At 31.6% G+C, this 15,900-nt stretch overlaps 1 protein-coding gene across 2 annotated transcripts; it reads right to left on the bottom strand.

Moving 5' to 3' along the window:
* Window positions 1-9,873: 9,873 nt before the first annotated feature.
* On the bottom strand, window positions 9,874-15,023 carry LOC131643214 (CDP-diacylglycerol--serine O-phosphatidyltransferase 1). Of its 2 annotated transcripts, none has more exons than XM_058913372.1 (13): window positions 14,596-15,023; window positions 13,250-13,527; window positions 13,049-13,114; window positions 12,888-12,947; window positions 12,686-12,776; window positions 12,433-12,487; window positions 12,195-12,274; window positions 11,880-11,996; window positions 11,686-11,770; window positions 10,995-11,086; window positions 10,557-10,810; window positions 10,373-10,482; window positions 9,874-10,174 (listed from the first exon to the last, which is right to left on the bottom strand). In XM_058913372.1, the coding sequence occupies exons 2-13, from the start codon at window positions 13,408-13,410 to the stop codon at window positions 10,041-10,043; spliced, it is 1,305 nt and encodes a 434-aa protein (XP_058769355.1). In that variant the 5' UTR covers window positions 13,411-13,527; window positions 14,596-15,023; the 3' UTR covers window positions 9,874-10,040. The 2 variants fall into 2 exon arrangements, with proteins under 2 accessions (XP_058769355.1, XP_058769361.1); XM_058913378.1 differs by having other exon boundaries at window positions 10,373-10,461; window positions 14,596-15,022.
* Window positions 15,024-15,900: the final 877 nt, after the last annotated feature.

Raw genomic sequence — 15,900 nt, 5'->3', positions numbered from 1 at the left:
AATCTAAACGAATGACAATAGGATGATCAACAAACTTATTATCCAACCCATGGTTATGCACACCATGCACCATATTAAATTTCTAAACTCTTTTTTTTCTTCGTGTAGTACCTGAACAACTTAAAAGGACATTTACATTTTCTTATTCTGTTTTCATCATGTTTCAACTTTCCTATGAACTCATTTAAGCATATGATCATATAACATAAACTCATGTTGACTGGTAATTTGTTTCCCAAGCGCAACTTAAGCAACATCAGGTTTGAGAACTCTAGGCACACCATTTGCTAGTGCATTAGCTGGGTTGATTACATGGTTAAATCATACCTTAAATCATTGGAAGTGAACTGTTTCAAGCATCTATTTCACACGACCACAACTTATCTTTTAGACAGGTTCTACGTAGAAAAAAAATCATATAATGAATAATTGAGAATATATATATATATATATATATATATATATATATATATATATAAATAAGGAGAGATCAAACTACACCTAAAGAGTTACACCACGAGTTACACTCACTCATAATTTTGTTTTGAATTTTTTTTATTTTTAAAATCAACCGTTGGATTGAAACATACTATCATATAGATCATATCTATATAGTTTGAGATTAATCTATAATGATTTACCATGTCATTGAATTACATACAAATTTACATTATATGAAAGTTCATTTTGACGTTAATCTTTGGATATCCGGATGGTATAGTAAATCACTATGATTAATCTCAAACTTTCTAGGTATGATCTATATAATATTATGTTTCAATCCTGTTGCACCCCAATTTTTGACCACTGAGATCCCACCATAGCTTAAATATTAGAATCATGATTGTCATCATAATCATCATGCATTTATCATTTGTTAACCCAAAATACAAAAAATTGTTGTTTGTTGCTTGTGTCCCAAGACAGGAGACTGATTAATAAGAAGTTGAGCAAATTAGGGTTTTGAGACCCACAAGGAAATTCAACATTCTTATAGGATTCAAAGGATTATCTAATCAATATCAAATTCCAAAGATGGTTCAATGCAAGATCAATCACCTTCAAATTCACCAGAGGCTCCAATTAGAGTTTTTTGACCTAATTCCACTAGAGGGTTGACTTTTAATCAGGGCATGGATCCAAGACTCAAACTATGATTCAAGGGAAACAAAATCAACATTATAGTCCATTCATATCATTCATTTTAAGAGGAGACCTTGATTCATGTGGAAATCACAAAATTGCAGTTCATTTGGAAAAAGTCAACTGTGCAAGTCAACCTTTGACTTTTGAGAAAAATGGTCAACTATGGACTTTTAAGGATCCAAATCATCATCATCATATGGATATTGAAGACATTTGATCAAATAAAATTCAAAGAATTCATCAAGAATCAAAAAGTCAACAAAAGTCAAAATTAGGGTTTTAAGTGAAATTTGACCTAATTTTGGAACTCCAAATTTTGCCTACAAACTCAAAAATCTACAAACATGAAAGTTGTAGATCTTGGCAAAGCAAACAACTTATCACAATGAAACTTTTGGCTAAAAGTGATTATTTTGAGAGATTTTGGATTAAGAAGGTTTACGTTCAAAAAACTTAGAAAATTTCTAAGTGTTTTCACCTAGTTTTTTCTTTACTTTATGACCTTTTTTCTCCATGATCCAAAAAGAGTTTGAGGAAAATTTCAACAAGTGAATTGAAGTATGTAGCAAGGTCTTTCTAAAGAGATAAGTAGCATGAAAATCTATGGCTTGATCAATGAGATATGATTTTGTGAAGAAGGCACCATGAACACTTGAATTCAAGAATGAAGATGAAGAAGTTATGAACCAAAACCATTTCAAATGCAAAGATTGCTTTCTTGCATCCCATATAACTTGTTCAAAGCACCATAATCAGAATATTACACTTGATTTTGAGCTATAATCCAAGTGTTTAAGACATTATCCAAGTGATCATTCCATTAATGGCATAAATATCATACTTCCATTTTGATAAAGAGGCTTTATGCACAAAGTCCACTCTCCTTGAGCCTCTCCCATGTATCCTCTGCACCAAAAGAAAATTAAACATCACAAGCAACCTCTCCAAACTCAGAATAAAGTCATGGAAGCATGCTTGAACTTGTACCTTGCCATTGGAACTCTAATTTTCACATAACTTCACAAATAAGCAAGGTGGTACAAGGGTCACATGTGAGCTTCAAACTTCTGACTTTTTTCCCTCCACAAACTCTAATACTTGCCTATAAATAGAGGGAATTGTCCATTGCATCAAACACACCAGAATTCTCCAAGTCTCTCAAAGGTCCCCTAACCAAAATTCACCATTTTCACTTCATTAAAGCTTCTTTTAAGCTCATAACCTACCAAAATCCAAACCAAACACTTACCAACCAAACAAACACTTCCAACAGCTTCTAATCAACATATAAAAGTTGTACAAAACCTCCAAACACCTACCAAAGGCCTGAAACACAAAATCACCATTTGCATTTTACCAAAATTCACCCTTAAGCCATAAACTGTGATTTTCAAATTGGCTCGTGCGTTTTGAGGCCTCTTGCTTCAGATACCTCCTATATTGAATATAAAAGCTTTCAAAGTGCTTAATCTTGATTTGTAACACCTAGAACTATGTGTTCTAGCCATAACTTTTTCTTGTTGTAGGAGAATTCGTGTGAAATCAGAGTTTAATTTGAATTTTTAATTTTAGGGATTGTTTGTGTGAAATCAGAGTTTAATTTGAATTTTTAATTTTAGGGTTCATAGATATTTCTGGAAAATTATTGATTCTGGTTGTGTTTAAATGAATGTTATTAGTATGGTCAGATTTGTGTGAAGATTCTGAGCATGTTAGTGTCTTAAATATTTGAATTTGATGCATATTTGAAGAAGTTAGAATTGAGCCATGGAAGTTGTGATGTTGTTGTTCACGCGAAGAAGATGAAGTTCTTGGTGGGAAAATTTGAATTTCTGAGCTTGTTTTAAATATAATCAAATGGGCGCACATGTTTGTTGACTACATCGTTACAGTTCAGTTGGCAAAGCGTGTGTTAAATGTGCAACCCTTAGGTCTGGGGTTCGTATCCCCCTCGCCCCAGACCTTATTTCTTTTTTTTTTTTTTAAACTTATCAATTGACTTGTTTAACACTGAAAACCAACTGAGTGGATTCCCTTATCACCACACGCGCGTAGTAGAGTTTGTTGTTGTTTTGAGTGGTGAGATTAGTGTCATGGGTTCAAACCTTGGTTCTCACATTCCTTAATTTTTTAATCACTTGTTTTTTTAGTTTTCATTAAACTTCAAAAAATATTAAAAATAGTAGATTTAATATTTTTAACCCCTTCTTTTTTTGTGTGATTTATTTACTTTGTGTATTTTAATACCATGTTAAAAAATCCCAAAAATATTTATTATTTCTTTATTTAAAAATTAATCCAAAAACATGTCTTTTTATGTTTAAAAATCAACTAAAAATTGTTTTGTTTTGATTATTTCTTTCATATAACTTTGTGAATGTTTTGTAAATATTTGTTTAGGGTTAGAATAGGATATCTTTGACTTCTTCATGTACCCTTAGACCATTTCTCTTAAAGAAATTGGTATTTAACAATTAAAATCAATTAGGTTTAGGTGTTTAGGTTTAAAACCCTAATCCAAAAACATGTTGATCTTTGTTTATCCATGATTAATTAAGTTTGTTACCTTGTACATACTTGTTGATTTAATCCATGTTTTGTACTTAATTGTCATTCTAACAATTATCTTGTTAATTTCTCTTATATATTGTTTATCTAACCCCATGTTTATTCATCATATCAATCATTCATCATCCATACATGAGTTTGAATCCAAGGGTTTAGATACATCCATCTCTTTTATTTGTTGATTATCATACTCACTTGTTTGTTCTTGTGCCACATGATATCACACACACACACACACACTCGAGGTGTTCATTGTTAATTGCTTAAGCTTATTGTTTTTGTCCAAAAGGATGAGAATGGTATTGACTAAAATGTCAAAGGTACTCAAACTCTTTTCCAATCTCTTTTATTTTTGTGTCAAGTATTGTTAAAGCTTTTCACTTATTTTATGGTTTAGTATTATTAAAGCTTAACCAAACTCTTTTTCAAACCTTGGTACTAAAGAATAGAATTATTCCCGGTGAAACTATTCTTAGTCCATTGACCTTTGTATTGTTAAAGCTAGGTCTTTTGTTTTAAAACCTTGGTGTTAAGAGAAAAATTATTCCCGGTGAAACTTCTTATAACCCATTGACCTTGTATTTTAAAGCTTGGTCCCCTTTTTGTTTTAAAATTGTTAAGTATTTTAAAGCTTAACCTTTTAAACTTATTAGTTATTTTAAAGCCTAATCCCCTTTTTTAAAACTTGTTAAGTATTTTAAAGCTTAACCCTCTTTTAAAAAACTTGTGAGTATTTTAAAGCTCACACCCAAAAAGATTTTGGCCACTTTGGCCCTTTTTTTCTTCCTTTTAAGAGGAACTACAAAAGCTTTGACTTCCCTATTGCACTTAAGGGGTATGTAGGCCTAAGATGCGATGTCATATCGAGCTCACTTTCAAAAACTTCTCTTCTCATCCCCATCCTCTATTTCAAACAAGTTTTTCACATATGATTTTCAAAATGCATGTACAAACAAATGATAACATAAACAAAGAGGTTCTCATGGAGTACCATGGATATGAGGGGTGCTTAAAACCTTCCCTTGTATAACAAATTCCCTTACCCAAATCTCTAATAAGTCTATTAGTTTTGATTTTAAAAACTTCTGTGGGTTTTATTCGCTCTTTCTCCCATTCCTTTTGGATACAATAAACCATAGTGGCGACTCTGTTTAAACAAAATGAGCTAAGTCTTTCTCATTACTTTAGTCTCACCAATTTCACCGCTACAAATCCAACAGTTGATTTTAAAACAAATTTATTCAAAATGAAGTTATGAACGAGTGTAACTCGTGGTGTAACTCTTCGCGTGTAATTTGATCTCTCTTTATATATATATATGGGCGGATCTACAGCCCAGCGAGCCTGGGCACGCTCCCGGGCTCAACCCCTCCCTTCGTTGTATACTTCCCATTTAATAGTCGATTTTTAGACAACACCAGGGGCAAAATTAATAATTTTTAGACAAAATTAAGGGGAAAATTTAGGAAATGATCATTTGTAAGATGTTACGAACTAAAAGGTAACACAAGGTTTAAGAAAATGATCATTTGTAAGATGTTACGAACTAAAAGGTAACACAAGATTTAAGAAAATGATCATTTGTAAGATGTTACGAACTAAAAGGTAACATCCAATTTCAAAAGTTATTTTTCAAACTAATAAATTTCATACACCTTTTCATATTAGAAAAAAACATAGCCAATTGGTAAATATTAGTGCGTTAGAAAATTATCTTCTAGAAATGATAATTTCATATTTTTATATGGTTTCTGAGAAACACCATCAAGAAAGCCAATTTTTGTGCGGATTCTTTGACTAGCGTTAGTTTACAAACTAAAACTACCTCTTGATTTAAGTTCATTCATAATAATATTATTAGAGATTACTTGTTAGACAAGATGGGTACCCCTAAGATTAAAGGGTCTTGGGTTTGTCCCCTTGTGTAATTGGTTCTCTTCTTTTGTTTAATGATATTTTGTTTCTTGGTTGAAAAAAGAAAAACCTATTACTCAATAGTTTTAAGGAATTCTAGAGAAGTGAACATAATTTAGGAAATTCTCTATTCACCTTCTATATCAGTAATGCCTTTTTAGAAATAATTCTTCTGAATTTTTTTTTAAAAGATTATTTCGAATACTTGTGATTTTTAAATCTTATTCAACACTTTTTTTTCTTTCAAATTTTCTCAAACCCTCTCCAAAACCATATTATTTCTTTTCAAAATTATATTTTAACACACAATTAGTTTTTTTATACACCATAAACTTTATTATGGTTCCAAATCATAGGTATTGTAATTATATACTGCTTCTCACTATTATATCTTATCATTTTTTCTTTAGTAGCATTGCAGAAAATATTATGTAGGAATATTGCAAAACCTTGCAAGTCACTTATGGAAGGATCCTTCTTGTATTGTTAAAAAATTTTATTTGATTAGTGTTGTTTTAAATACATGTAACAACTATAAATATGGCGTACTCAGATGTTGTCACCCACTTTGTGAAAAATCAGATGTTGTTTGTCAATCATGTGCCAAATGTTGGTGAACTAAATGTTCTTGAATCTGGTGTTACTAAAGTAATTTTTGATAAAATTGATGATGGTTAATATTTTAACCATGAACTGAAGTACATATTATGACATGATATGGTTAAATAGATTTTTCAGAAGTTGTTTTGTTAGATTTTGGTGTAGTTAGGAGCACTGATTTATGGTTAATACCAGATTATGACATGATATGGTTAATACTATTGATTTGTGGTTAACATACTCTGATACTCCTCTGGTACCAGATGACTCTCGTAATCCATCTGTATGCATCAATATGTTTGCGGACAATGTTATTAGGAGAAATCTTGAAGGGGGGGGGGTCTCGGAAGGATCTGCACATATCCAAACTAACACATGCATCACTCTGGCAGATACCTACACATTAGATTCCTCCTATATATCAACCATATGGAGTAAGATGAAATAGGTTCGAAGGCAAAAATATCTCAGTGAGTGATGTATGGTGTCTAGTCGATGTCATCATGTTGAGTCCAATCAATATACACATGAAACGACCGCACAATAGCATTCCCTATGCGCGGACAATACATGCAAGCACGTGGTCAATCCTCAGTATACTTTAGCACACAATCAAAAACATGTGTATGTGGGATATGATCCATCCCTGAAAATGAATAAGAAAAAAAAGTAGTAACAAGTGTAAAAAAGTTCATTTAAAATGAATAGTCGTTATGAAAATTACCGTCATTAGGGTGCAAGAACCTATCATTTGCTTTGTCTTCCAAAGAGAACCTTCGCTCAATTTGGAGTACAAGTATACCAAACCCGTGCCCTCTAGTTCCATTTGTGAATGGCTGACAAGTCGATGAAGTACTTAAGATATGCCACATCGACGTAGGTTGCACTTTCGTCCACAGACATGGACGTGCCAACCAAGAATAGGAGGAAAAACCTCAAATTACACTCTCGGTGGTAGGTAACATGTAGTTCATTATCGTCGACATCACTGACTAACTCCAAGTTTTGTTCATATAGCTCCTTCAAGTATGAAAATTTTGCATGGACATCTCTAACGCTCTCACACTGCATCAGGGAATCCTTTGGGCCATCTCCCAAATAAATGACCACTATCTCCTAGGCTTCATTGCATTTGATACTGGAATGATCAATTAACTTCCCCCTGATGAGAACGTGTAGAAGGCAAGTGACGTCATCTAGTGGAAAGCCCAAGCCTAAGGTTTCTTGGCTCAAGGCCAAAATCCAGAAAAAACAAATCAATTTTCTTCCATTGTAAAGAGTCAGCTACATGGAGAATCTTTCCATCACATTTTCTTTCATCTGCATGTCATCTAATATTTTTTGCTTCATTTGCATTAGCAAAAAGTATCTTGAACTTTGAAATTATTGGCGAGAACCAGAAAACTTTAGCAGGAGGACGCTTCTTACTAACATAGTCATTGCCATCACCATTGTTTTCCTTCAACATGTAGCGCGATTCACCATATTTCAGACATTGATCCAAATTTTCATACTCTTTCTTGTATAATATGTAATCATTAAGGTATCCATGTATTTTTATATACTCCAAACTCATTGGACCTAATATCTTCTTGGCCTCATAACAATAATCCGAAAAACTGTTATATTCTAGTAGCATTTGTTTCAACAAATCAAGCAATTATGTAAAACTTATATCTGACCACCCATTTTTTGCCTTCAGATTAAACAATTTTAACAACGCAGACAATCATGTAAAACTTGTACACCCCTTATATAAAGGTGCATTCATATCTTCGTCAACTTCATTCATTTGTGACATCGCATTTCAATTTTTATCCAGTTATCCATGCCACGTCCATGTTGTATGGTTTTGACACATTCCATCACAACATAGGTGATGTAGTATTTCTTCCTTTGACTGTTTCTTTGATATTCACGCAATTAACATAAGAACAATAAAAGACACCAATATTGTTAGGAAGTTTTGTTCGGCGATTTCAAGAACTCCTTTCTCATACACAGGAACTAATCTATCAACTTTTATACAACTATGATCCATATCAAATTTTAAAATTTATATCAAAAGACTAATGTGAATGGCACACTAATGCTACACACACAACATACTATGGTTATATGCATACTAATATATTCATCACAACTAGAGTTGTTAAATGGGTCGACCCAACCCAGTCTGTTTTGGTCCGGTGGGCCAAAATATTTAAATGGGTTGGTCTGGCCTAACCCGATTGCTTAATGGACTACATAAAATGAGCCCGACCCATTTTTCAAAGACCCGTGTAGCCTGATGGGCCAGCCCGACCCGTATTTCAATATTATAATTTATAATATTAATTTTATAAAAAGGATGTAATGGATAAAAACTACATAACATAAGTAGAGAGTCATAATAAACTTAGTTAAGTGACGTTTAAAATATTCATCAAATCAATTGTGAGATATAAATCTCAATTGTGAATTGAAAATCTGCCTAAGTGTGAGATATAAATTTCAATTGTGAATTGAAAACCTGTCTAAATTTTATGCAACACCCTATTTTATTCCACTGGACCAAACCATTGATTTGACAATTTCTCGTTGCACACCCTTATACCTTTTCAAAAAAATTTGACGGAATTTCAAAAATAGCCTCTGTTTTTTAGATATATTTCTGAACGTAACAAATTTTAATTTTTATAAAAAATTGATTCTGAAATACATCTCCTAACATTTTTCCATTTATTATTATTTTTTCAACAAAAAATGATTTCAATTTCATCAATTAAATTATATGTCTAATAAATATATAATGTGCAATAAATTAAATGAAAAAAAAGATTTTTATAGTAATTATGCATATTTAATTATTATAGAAATAATTAATATAAAAAATAATTATGCAGATAATTATTATAGAAAATAATTCTTTAACTAATATATAATTCACATAATTTTATATATTTTTTTTGACTAATTCACATTTAATTTTATATTTTACATTTCTTGACTAATTCAAGATATTAAAGTATATTTTTATATACATAATTATTATGGATTAATTTGTATAGAGAATAATAATCATTTTTGTTGAAAAACCATTTTTTTATATAATTTATTTGATAAAATTGAAACCGTAATTTGTTGAGAAATTGATAGTAATTGAAATAAATAGCATCTTCAAAGATCTATTTCCGAATTAACATGGGGTAAATTTGAAAATATATCTTCAAATTAAATTTTTGCAAAAAAATGAGATTTTATGCGTTTAAAATGTCTACTAAATTCATCCAAAGATATTTTTAGATTTTTAAAGGTGCTCCATAATACTGCAATGAGAAATTACCTTGAATTTTAAATAGATACAAATTTGAAAATGCAATGCTAGAAAACCCAATAATACAATTTTAAATCATAATACTAAACTTACATATTTATATTTTAAAATTATTAGTATTAATTCTACTATATGATCAATTTAATTTAGTTAAATTACAAAATGTGCATATGAGATGTTGGTGTCAAGTAACGGGGTAGAAAATCAATGCAAACATGTGATATCCTTCATATGACTGAATACAGGTTTCAGAACAATTGATTCCAATCCATGCGAGGAAAATGCCAACTTTAGTTGCCATGGAAACCAATTAAAAGCTTCTGCCAAAAGAAACTCAAACCAAGAAAAAGAATAATCTCGCAAACATTTACAATTATGAGGTCGATTTGATGGTATTTACACATTGTATGGCTCTATGAAAAACCCATAAAAATTAGAAAGTAATCAAATCAAAGAATAATAATGCACTACTACAATAGTAGTAAAAATATAATCACTATCGCCTCTTTCTCTCTAGACTTCTCCTATGGAGGAGTTGCCAAGACCATAGACCCAAAAATGTAACAATTCCTACTCCAACAGATGACCATAAAATTACCAGCCATAATGGCATCGACTTCGGATATAAGCCTGCGGCGCAAACACAACCAAGGTTTAATCAGGGAATAATCAAGCTTCGTGCATAGTATAGTATGAACCAGATACATTAATTATTCGTGCATATACATTAATTATTCAGTGAACGTATTTAAACAATGAACGGTTGCTTATTATAGTGGCTGGAAGGTGTATATAGTTCGGTATCACATGATAAAATAAGAGTCGTACCGTATCCAAATTTGATGCAAATGAGAAGTTCGACAATACAAATGGCAAGAGAGAGCCAACAATAAGCTCCAACCTTTTTCACTGGCTTACTGAAAAAACATTCGAAGAGACTATGACAAAGTGTTAAAAAATTCATAAAGGGTATACTGTCATTAATCACAACATGAGAGATTACGAATGTTACCTGTCTTGAAGGTATGTGTTGTATTCGCGAATAGTTGGAATTGCAAGAAGCCACCACAAAATTAACCTATATATAACAACTGAATTTCGCGGCGGTATCCATAGACAAAACTTCAAAAAGAATGTGTTGAGCTCTACTGTCAAAAATACAATGCAAAGACTAAGAACTTGAATGAATCTCCATGGACCCTGGAATGGATGCCACTCGTCTTTGTCCCATTGGGCCGGTGTGAATTGGCCTAACGTTCGTTTCACCTAGTAACAAAAGATAGAGAAGCAAAGAGCATTCTATAACTATCAGAAACACAATTTTAGTGCAGACAAAAAGAAATATCGGACAATAATTATTGCAACGTAAAAGCAACATACTTTTCCGAATAGAGCATAATGGAATAATTTATGACAGAACAAATCAAACTGAAGAGGAAAAAAAACATACTTTTCCGATTATATTAGGTTGGCGGCTAAGACCAACCCACTTGTATGTTTTTCCATCGAAGTAGCGGACAGTATGCATTCCTGCCCAAATTCCTGCAATGTTTAAACAAGTAAATCGTGTTACAAACAGCTGCGGCAATTTTAAAAAAAATCAATATTAGTCACTAGCATCAGTCATCAACAAACGAATCGCTAAAGTCCACAAGATCAATCCAAAAATTTGTCTTTCTAGGATGAAAAAACCAGTATAGATGATAGGAACAGAATTTCAATGAAAAATAATATTAAACTCAGTATATACTATTACAGGCTGGAACATATGAAGACTAAAAAAAGCTAATGCAACTAGTTAAGTCATTGAAAATATGATGCAGAAAGAAGATTCAAAAGGAGTCAAAGGAGTCTGAAAATAATTTCCACTGAAAGCATTTAAAAAGGTCACCTAACTCTACACATGTACACAGATTTAATCATTATCATCCAAGATAATGAAAAATGTACGTATAATATACCTTTAGGACTTAGACAGTAAAAGTATATTCACATAAATCATTATCCTACAAGCTTTCTGCATTTATAGAGTGGTCCCCCATTTGACTAGGAGACAAGGAGAATAAGTTCATGCTTCAAATAATCAACCACATACTACAACTTGCCAAGAAGTCAAATAAAAATGGAACCGTAACTCTTACCAAACCAATTGCAGATTAAGATGTCCAGAATAATACTGTCCCACCAGCACTCATTGAAATTCGGTAACATGTGACGGAAAGTAAGCTGAAGATGGCAACATAGAATGGTTTGTAAAGAAAACAGAAAACTTTTACCGAAACAATAAAACTTATATGTTAAAAAATCAGAGATTTTTAATCAGATCAACACTAACCTCCATCAACTCAAAACCTATTGATAGCACCCAAAGAAGGGGCTGATTGCGAATCAATATTGCCTTCCCCCACCACCCAATAATGTGCGCTAGAACGAACTCATCAAAAAGTGTATCCTGAAGAATAAAATTTAATATATAACCTTCATGTTAGATAGATTCCAATTAATAGATTCCAATTAATAGATTCCAATTAACATGATTAAGGATCAACAAGTTATTTGGAGAGATAATAGGAACATGACTGAGAAAGGATCATCGGGTTATTTGGGATGATAGGCAAAAGTATAAAGTTGTGAAAAAAAGAAATCATACATAAACATTCTTAAACCTGCTGGCAGGGTTTTCGGGTATATATATGCGACAATCAGCACCATACGATCTTTCTGGAAGTTCTGTCAAATATCATATACAAAGTAATTACAGATTTGAAATTTAGTTAGCATGCTAATCAATATCCAATAGGCAGATTAAATCTCAAATTCAACATCAACCCATAAAAAAATAATTCAAACCGATTCAAAGCTATATTATAAGAATCAGGTTAAATTACCGATGCCAAGATCAGGATGAAGATACTTCATAAACTGTCGAGCATCGTCGCGTTTCTGTGATGGGATTATTATGATTAAATGTTAGTTCACATTTATTCACTTGCTGGAAACAGAGTTAAGAATGACAAAAAGAAAGTAACAGAAGCCCGACAAAGCTGAAGGCAGCTAGCTAACACATGCAAATATCAATAGCAAAGATGCGTCAAGAAAATGTGAAACTTTATCTTTACAAAAGTTAAAATGATAACCAACCTGAAAAAGCAAAAATGTGAGAGCAACAAGGTATACAACAGCCATCCCATGTACCAAGCGCCAAATTGCAGGATGCGGCCTAATGAGAACCCTGAATTAAAAGAGAAAACCGGTGAAAAATAGTATACAACTAAGTCTCCAGTAACAAGACTAATACATGCATCCAAAAAGAATAGAAGTGAATGAAAAATGCCAAACTCACGTAGAAGGAGCTTGCAGCAAGCAATAAGTGAGAAAAACAGCAATCATTGCCCATACACCCCTACATAGAAACAATCGCGTGGTCGCTTAGTATATCATATACACAGCAAATTGCTAAACAAAGCAAAATGAGCACAAATTAAACTAAAGATACTGCCATACCTTTTAACCGAAGTAACAACATCGCCTGATGCATCTCTTTCTGGATCAAGTGCTCCACTTGCCCAACTAGCATATAAAATTATACAGAAAAATATGAATGAGGGGAACGGTTTTCCATTTATTAAAGAACAAATTTCTGAGTTTATAAAAAACTTAAATAGAATACTCGTTGGATTTTAATTTGTCGAGCAAAACACTCACATAAGTAAGCCAGCACCAATAAGTAATAGTGTGATCGTGCGAGGCTTGTATGCCCACGCAGTCCACGGATCATGTTCATCATCACTTGACAAATGCGAATCACCGTTTTCTTTAATGGCACAATCATATCTTTTCGCTCTTCTATGACCATTGGACTCCATGTTTATTGTTCCGGAAAGCTACTTTCTAACTAGAATTAAATCAAAGAACTAAGATCATTTGTAGATACCACACAGATATCCAACGAGTTCTACGCCCCTCAATCGATCACCCACCTCCTAGAAACCACACAAAACAAACAGTCAAAAAAGACTCATCCACTTAATTCAAATATAAATCCATCACATGAAAGTAAGAAGAAAAAAAAAACAAAATCATCATGCCTAAGAAAGCACACTAAACATTCCATTTTCTATATAATTAAAAGACACACCAGACACTAGTATAACACATGGAGCACTATCTAGATCTTGTTAAGTATTCATTCATGCATAATTTCATGTCAGTTATTTCTTATGAGCACATCAATCACAAGAGAAAGAATATGTCTACAAATACCATTGTGTCATAGTGTAGCACTAAATCTCAAGTATGTATGATAAGATGATGATTACAAACTGTAAATGGAATAAACAAGACAAATCCATGTAAACATACAAATTGAAAAATAAAAAAATAAAAAATCAAGAACAGTATATCAAGAGAACTGAAAGAAAAAAAAGAAGAAAAAAACAGTATATACCAAGAGTCAATAACTCCTGCATAACAAAACCATGAAAATTAGGGCTCAAATTCCAAAATCAAAGATTAAAAAAACCAAAAACACCTACAAATCCACTGAATTGACAAGACACCAAACCCCAACTTGGTAATTCCAGATTATCATAGAATCTGGTAAACAATTTAATCTTTAAAAAATTAAAATCAACAATCTCATTAGAAATCCTACAGTATATATAAAATTGTACTACTCAACAATATTACAGAAAGAAAAAAAAAACTCTGAGCACCGTTCTCCAATAACAGCATCTCATCACAGAAAAGAGACCCACATGCACATCATACAGAACCACAGAAAAAACTCAGAAAACAGTTAAAAATAAATATTATTTTATTTCATATATTTCATATATTAACAAAAATAAAAGCATCATCATCATCAAAAAATAAAATAAAAAACCGAAGCGATTGAAATTGAAGTTTCACAGTATCACAATGGATCTAAATCTGAAATTGGCATCGATAATTCAACATTTCATCGATGCATGTAACAAATAAAATAAAAAATTGATTGGAAAAAATTGAAGAATTAAAGGGAAAAAAAAATTAAAAAATATGAAACTTACGTAGAGGAGAGAGAGTGAAAGAGAAAGGAGAGAGTTAGCAGGTAAAGGACCCCTGGCCGTACAAAAATCGAAACGAGAAGATCGCGGCCGTAGAATGAATCGGAGAGGAAGAAGAAAGTGTGTTTGTGTGTTGAGTTTCAGTTTCAGGTATGAAGAGTGAATGATGAAGAATGATGAAAGGTGAATGAAAAAGAAGAGAAGTGGCAGTGAAAGAGAAAGAGTGAATGAATTTGAAGGTATTTACTAGTTAGTTTCTTTCTCTCTCTATTGTGGTGTGGTGTTGTGGTTGAAGCAGAGTCTGCAACAGCGGCGAAAAGGTAGAAGGGTGATGATGATGAAGAGAGAGAGAGAGAGAGAGAGAGAGAGAAAAGAGTACGATGGTCAAAGATAGATTTGAAGATGTTTTAGATACGCACGATGACGATCATTGTTATCAATATTTTGGTTTATGACTATATAGCCCTTTTGTTTCTCAGTAATTGCGGCATATTTTTTCTTCATGGTTTTCTAGGTTGGTTCATTCCCTGTTTTTTCTCCCTCTATCTCTAACTACTACTACTACACTTCCTATCCTTTTCAATTTCTTTTTACTTTTTACCTACACTATCATTTCTTATTTTTTATGTTAATTTTTTTTTTTTTAATTTTTTTTATAACGATTATGAATATATGTTGAATTTTGAAAATAACAAATAAATAATAATATGTTTTTTTATATGAAGCAACACATAATAAATAAGTTATACCCTTTCATCTTATCATTTCTTATTTTTATGTTAATGTTTTTTTTAATTTTTTTTTATAACAATTATGAATATATGTTGAATTTTGAAAATAACAAATAAATAATAATATGTTTTTTTATATGAAGCAACACATAATAAATAAGTTATACTCTTTCATCTTATTTGTAATTTTTTTTTAAAAAAATTATTAAATATTTAACTCTAATATATACTCCTTTGGATCCTATTTATAAAAAAGAATTTATTTAGGTTTATTAAAAAGATAATATATCTGATTTATATGTTGTTTAAATACATTAGTTACTCAATATATTTAAAAGATAAATTTTTTCTTATAAATAAGACAAAAGAGTATTAATTATTTAAAATTTTATAAAAAATAAAATTTCTCTTAATATTAATAATAAGAGAAAATGTTAAACTATTATGATACACGGCAATGTGCAAACCAGCTCATTCGACTCAATATAATTTTTATTTTTATCCAACCCAATTATATACAAGTCTAACCCAAACAAATCTATTTAAATTCATTGGTATTTAGTTGGGTAATGGGTTT

This window comes from Vicia villosa, linkage group LG1, assembly GCF_029867415.1.
Source record: "Vicia villosa cultivar HV-30 ecotype Madison, WI linkage group LG1, Vvil1.0, whole genome shotgun sequence".
Taxonomy (NCBI): Eukaryota; Viridiplantae; Streptophyta; class Magnoliopsida; order Fabales; family Fabaceae; genus Vicia; species Vicia villosa.
This window is presented reverse-complemented; position numbering and strand designations above follow the sequence as displayed.

Coding starts and splice junctions, on each gene's coding strand:
- LOC131643214 (XM_058913372.1), bottom strand. CDS start 13,410: ATGGAGTCCAATGGTCATAGAAGAGCGAAAAGATATGATTGTGCCATT. Junction 13,115..13,249: donor ATTGGTGCTGGCTTACTTAT/GTGAGTGTTTTG, acceptor TTTATATGCTAG/TTGGGCAAGTGGAGCACTTG. Junction 12,777..12,887: donor TTGCTGCAAGCTCCTTCTAC/GTGAGTTTGGCA, acceptor CTTTTAATTCAG/GGTTCTCATTAGGCCGCATC.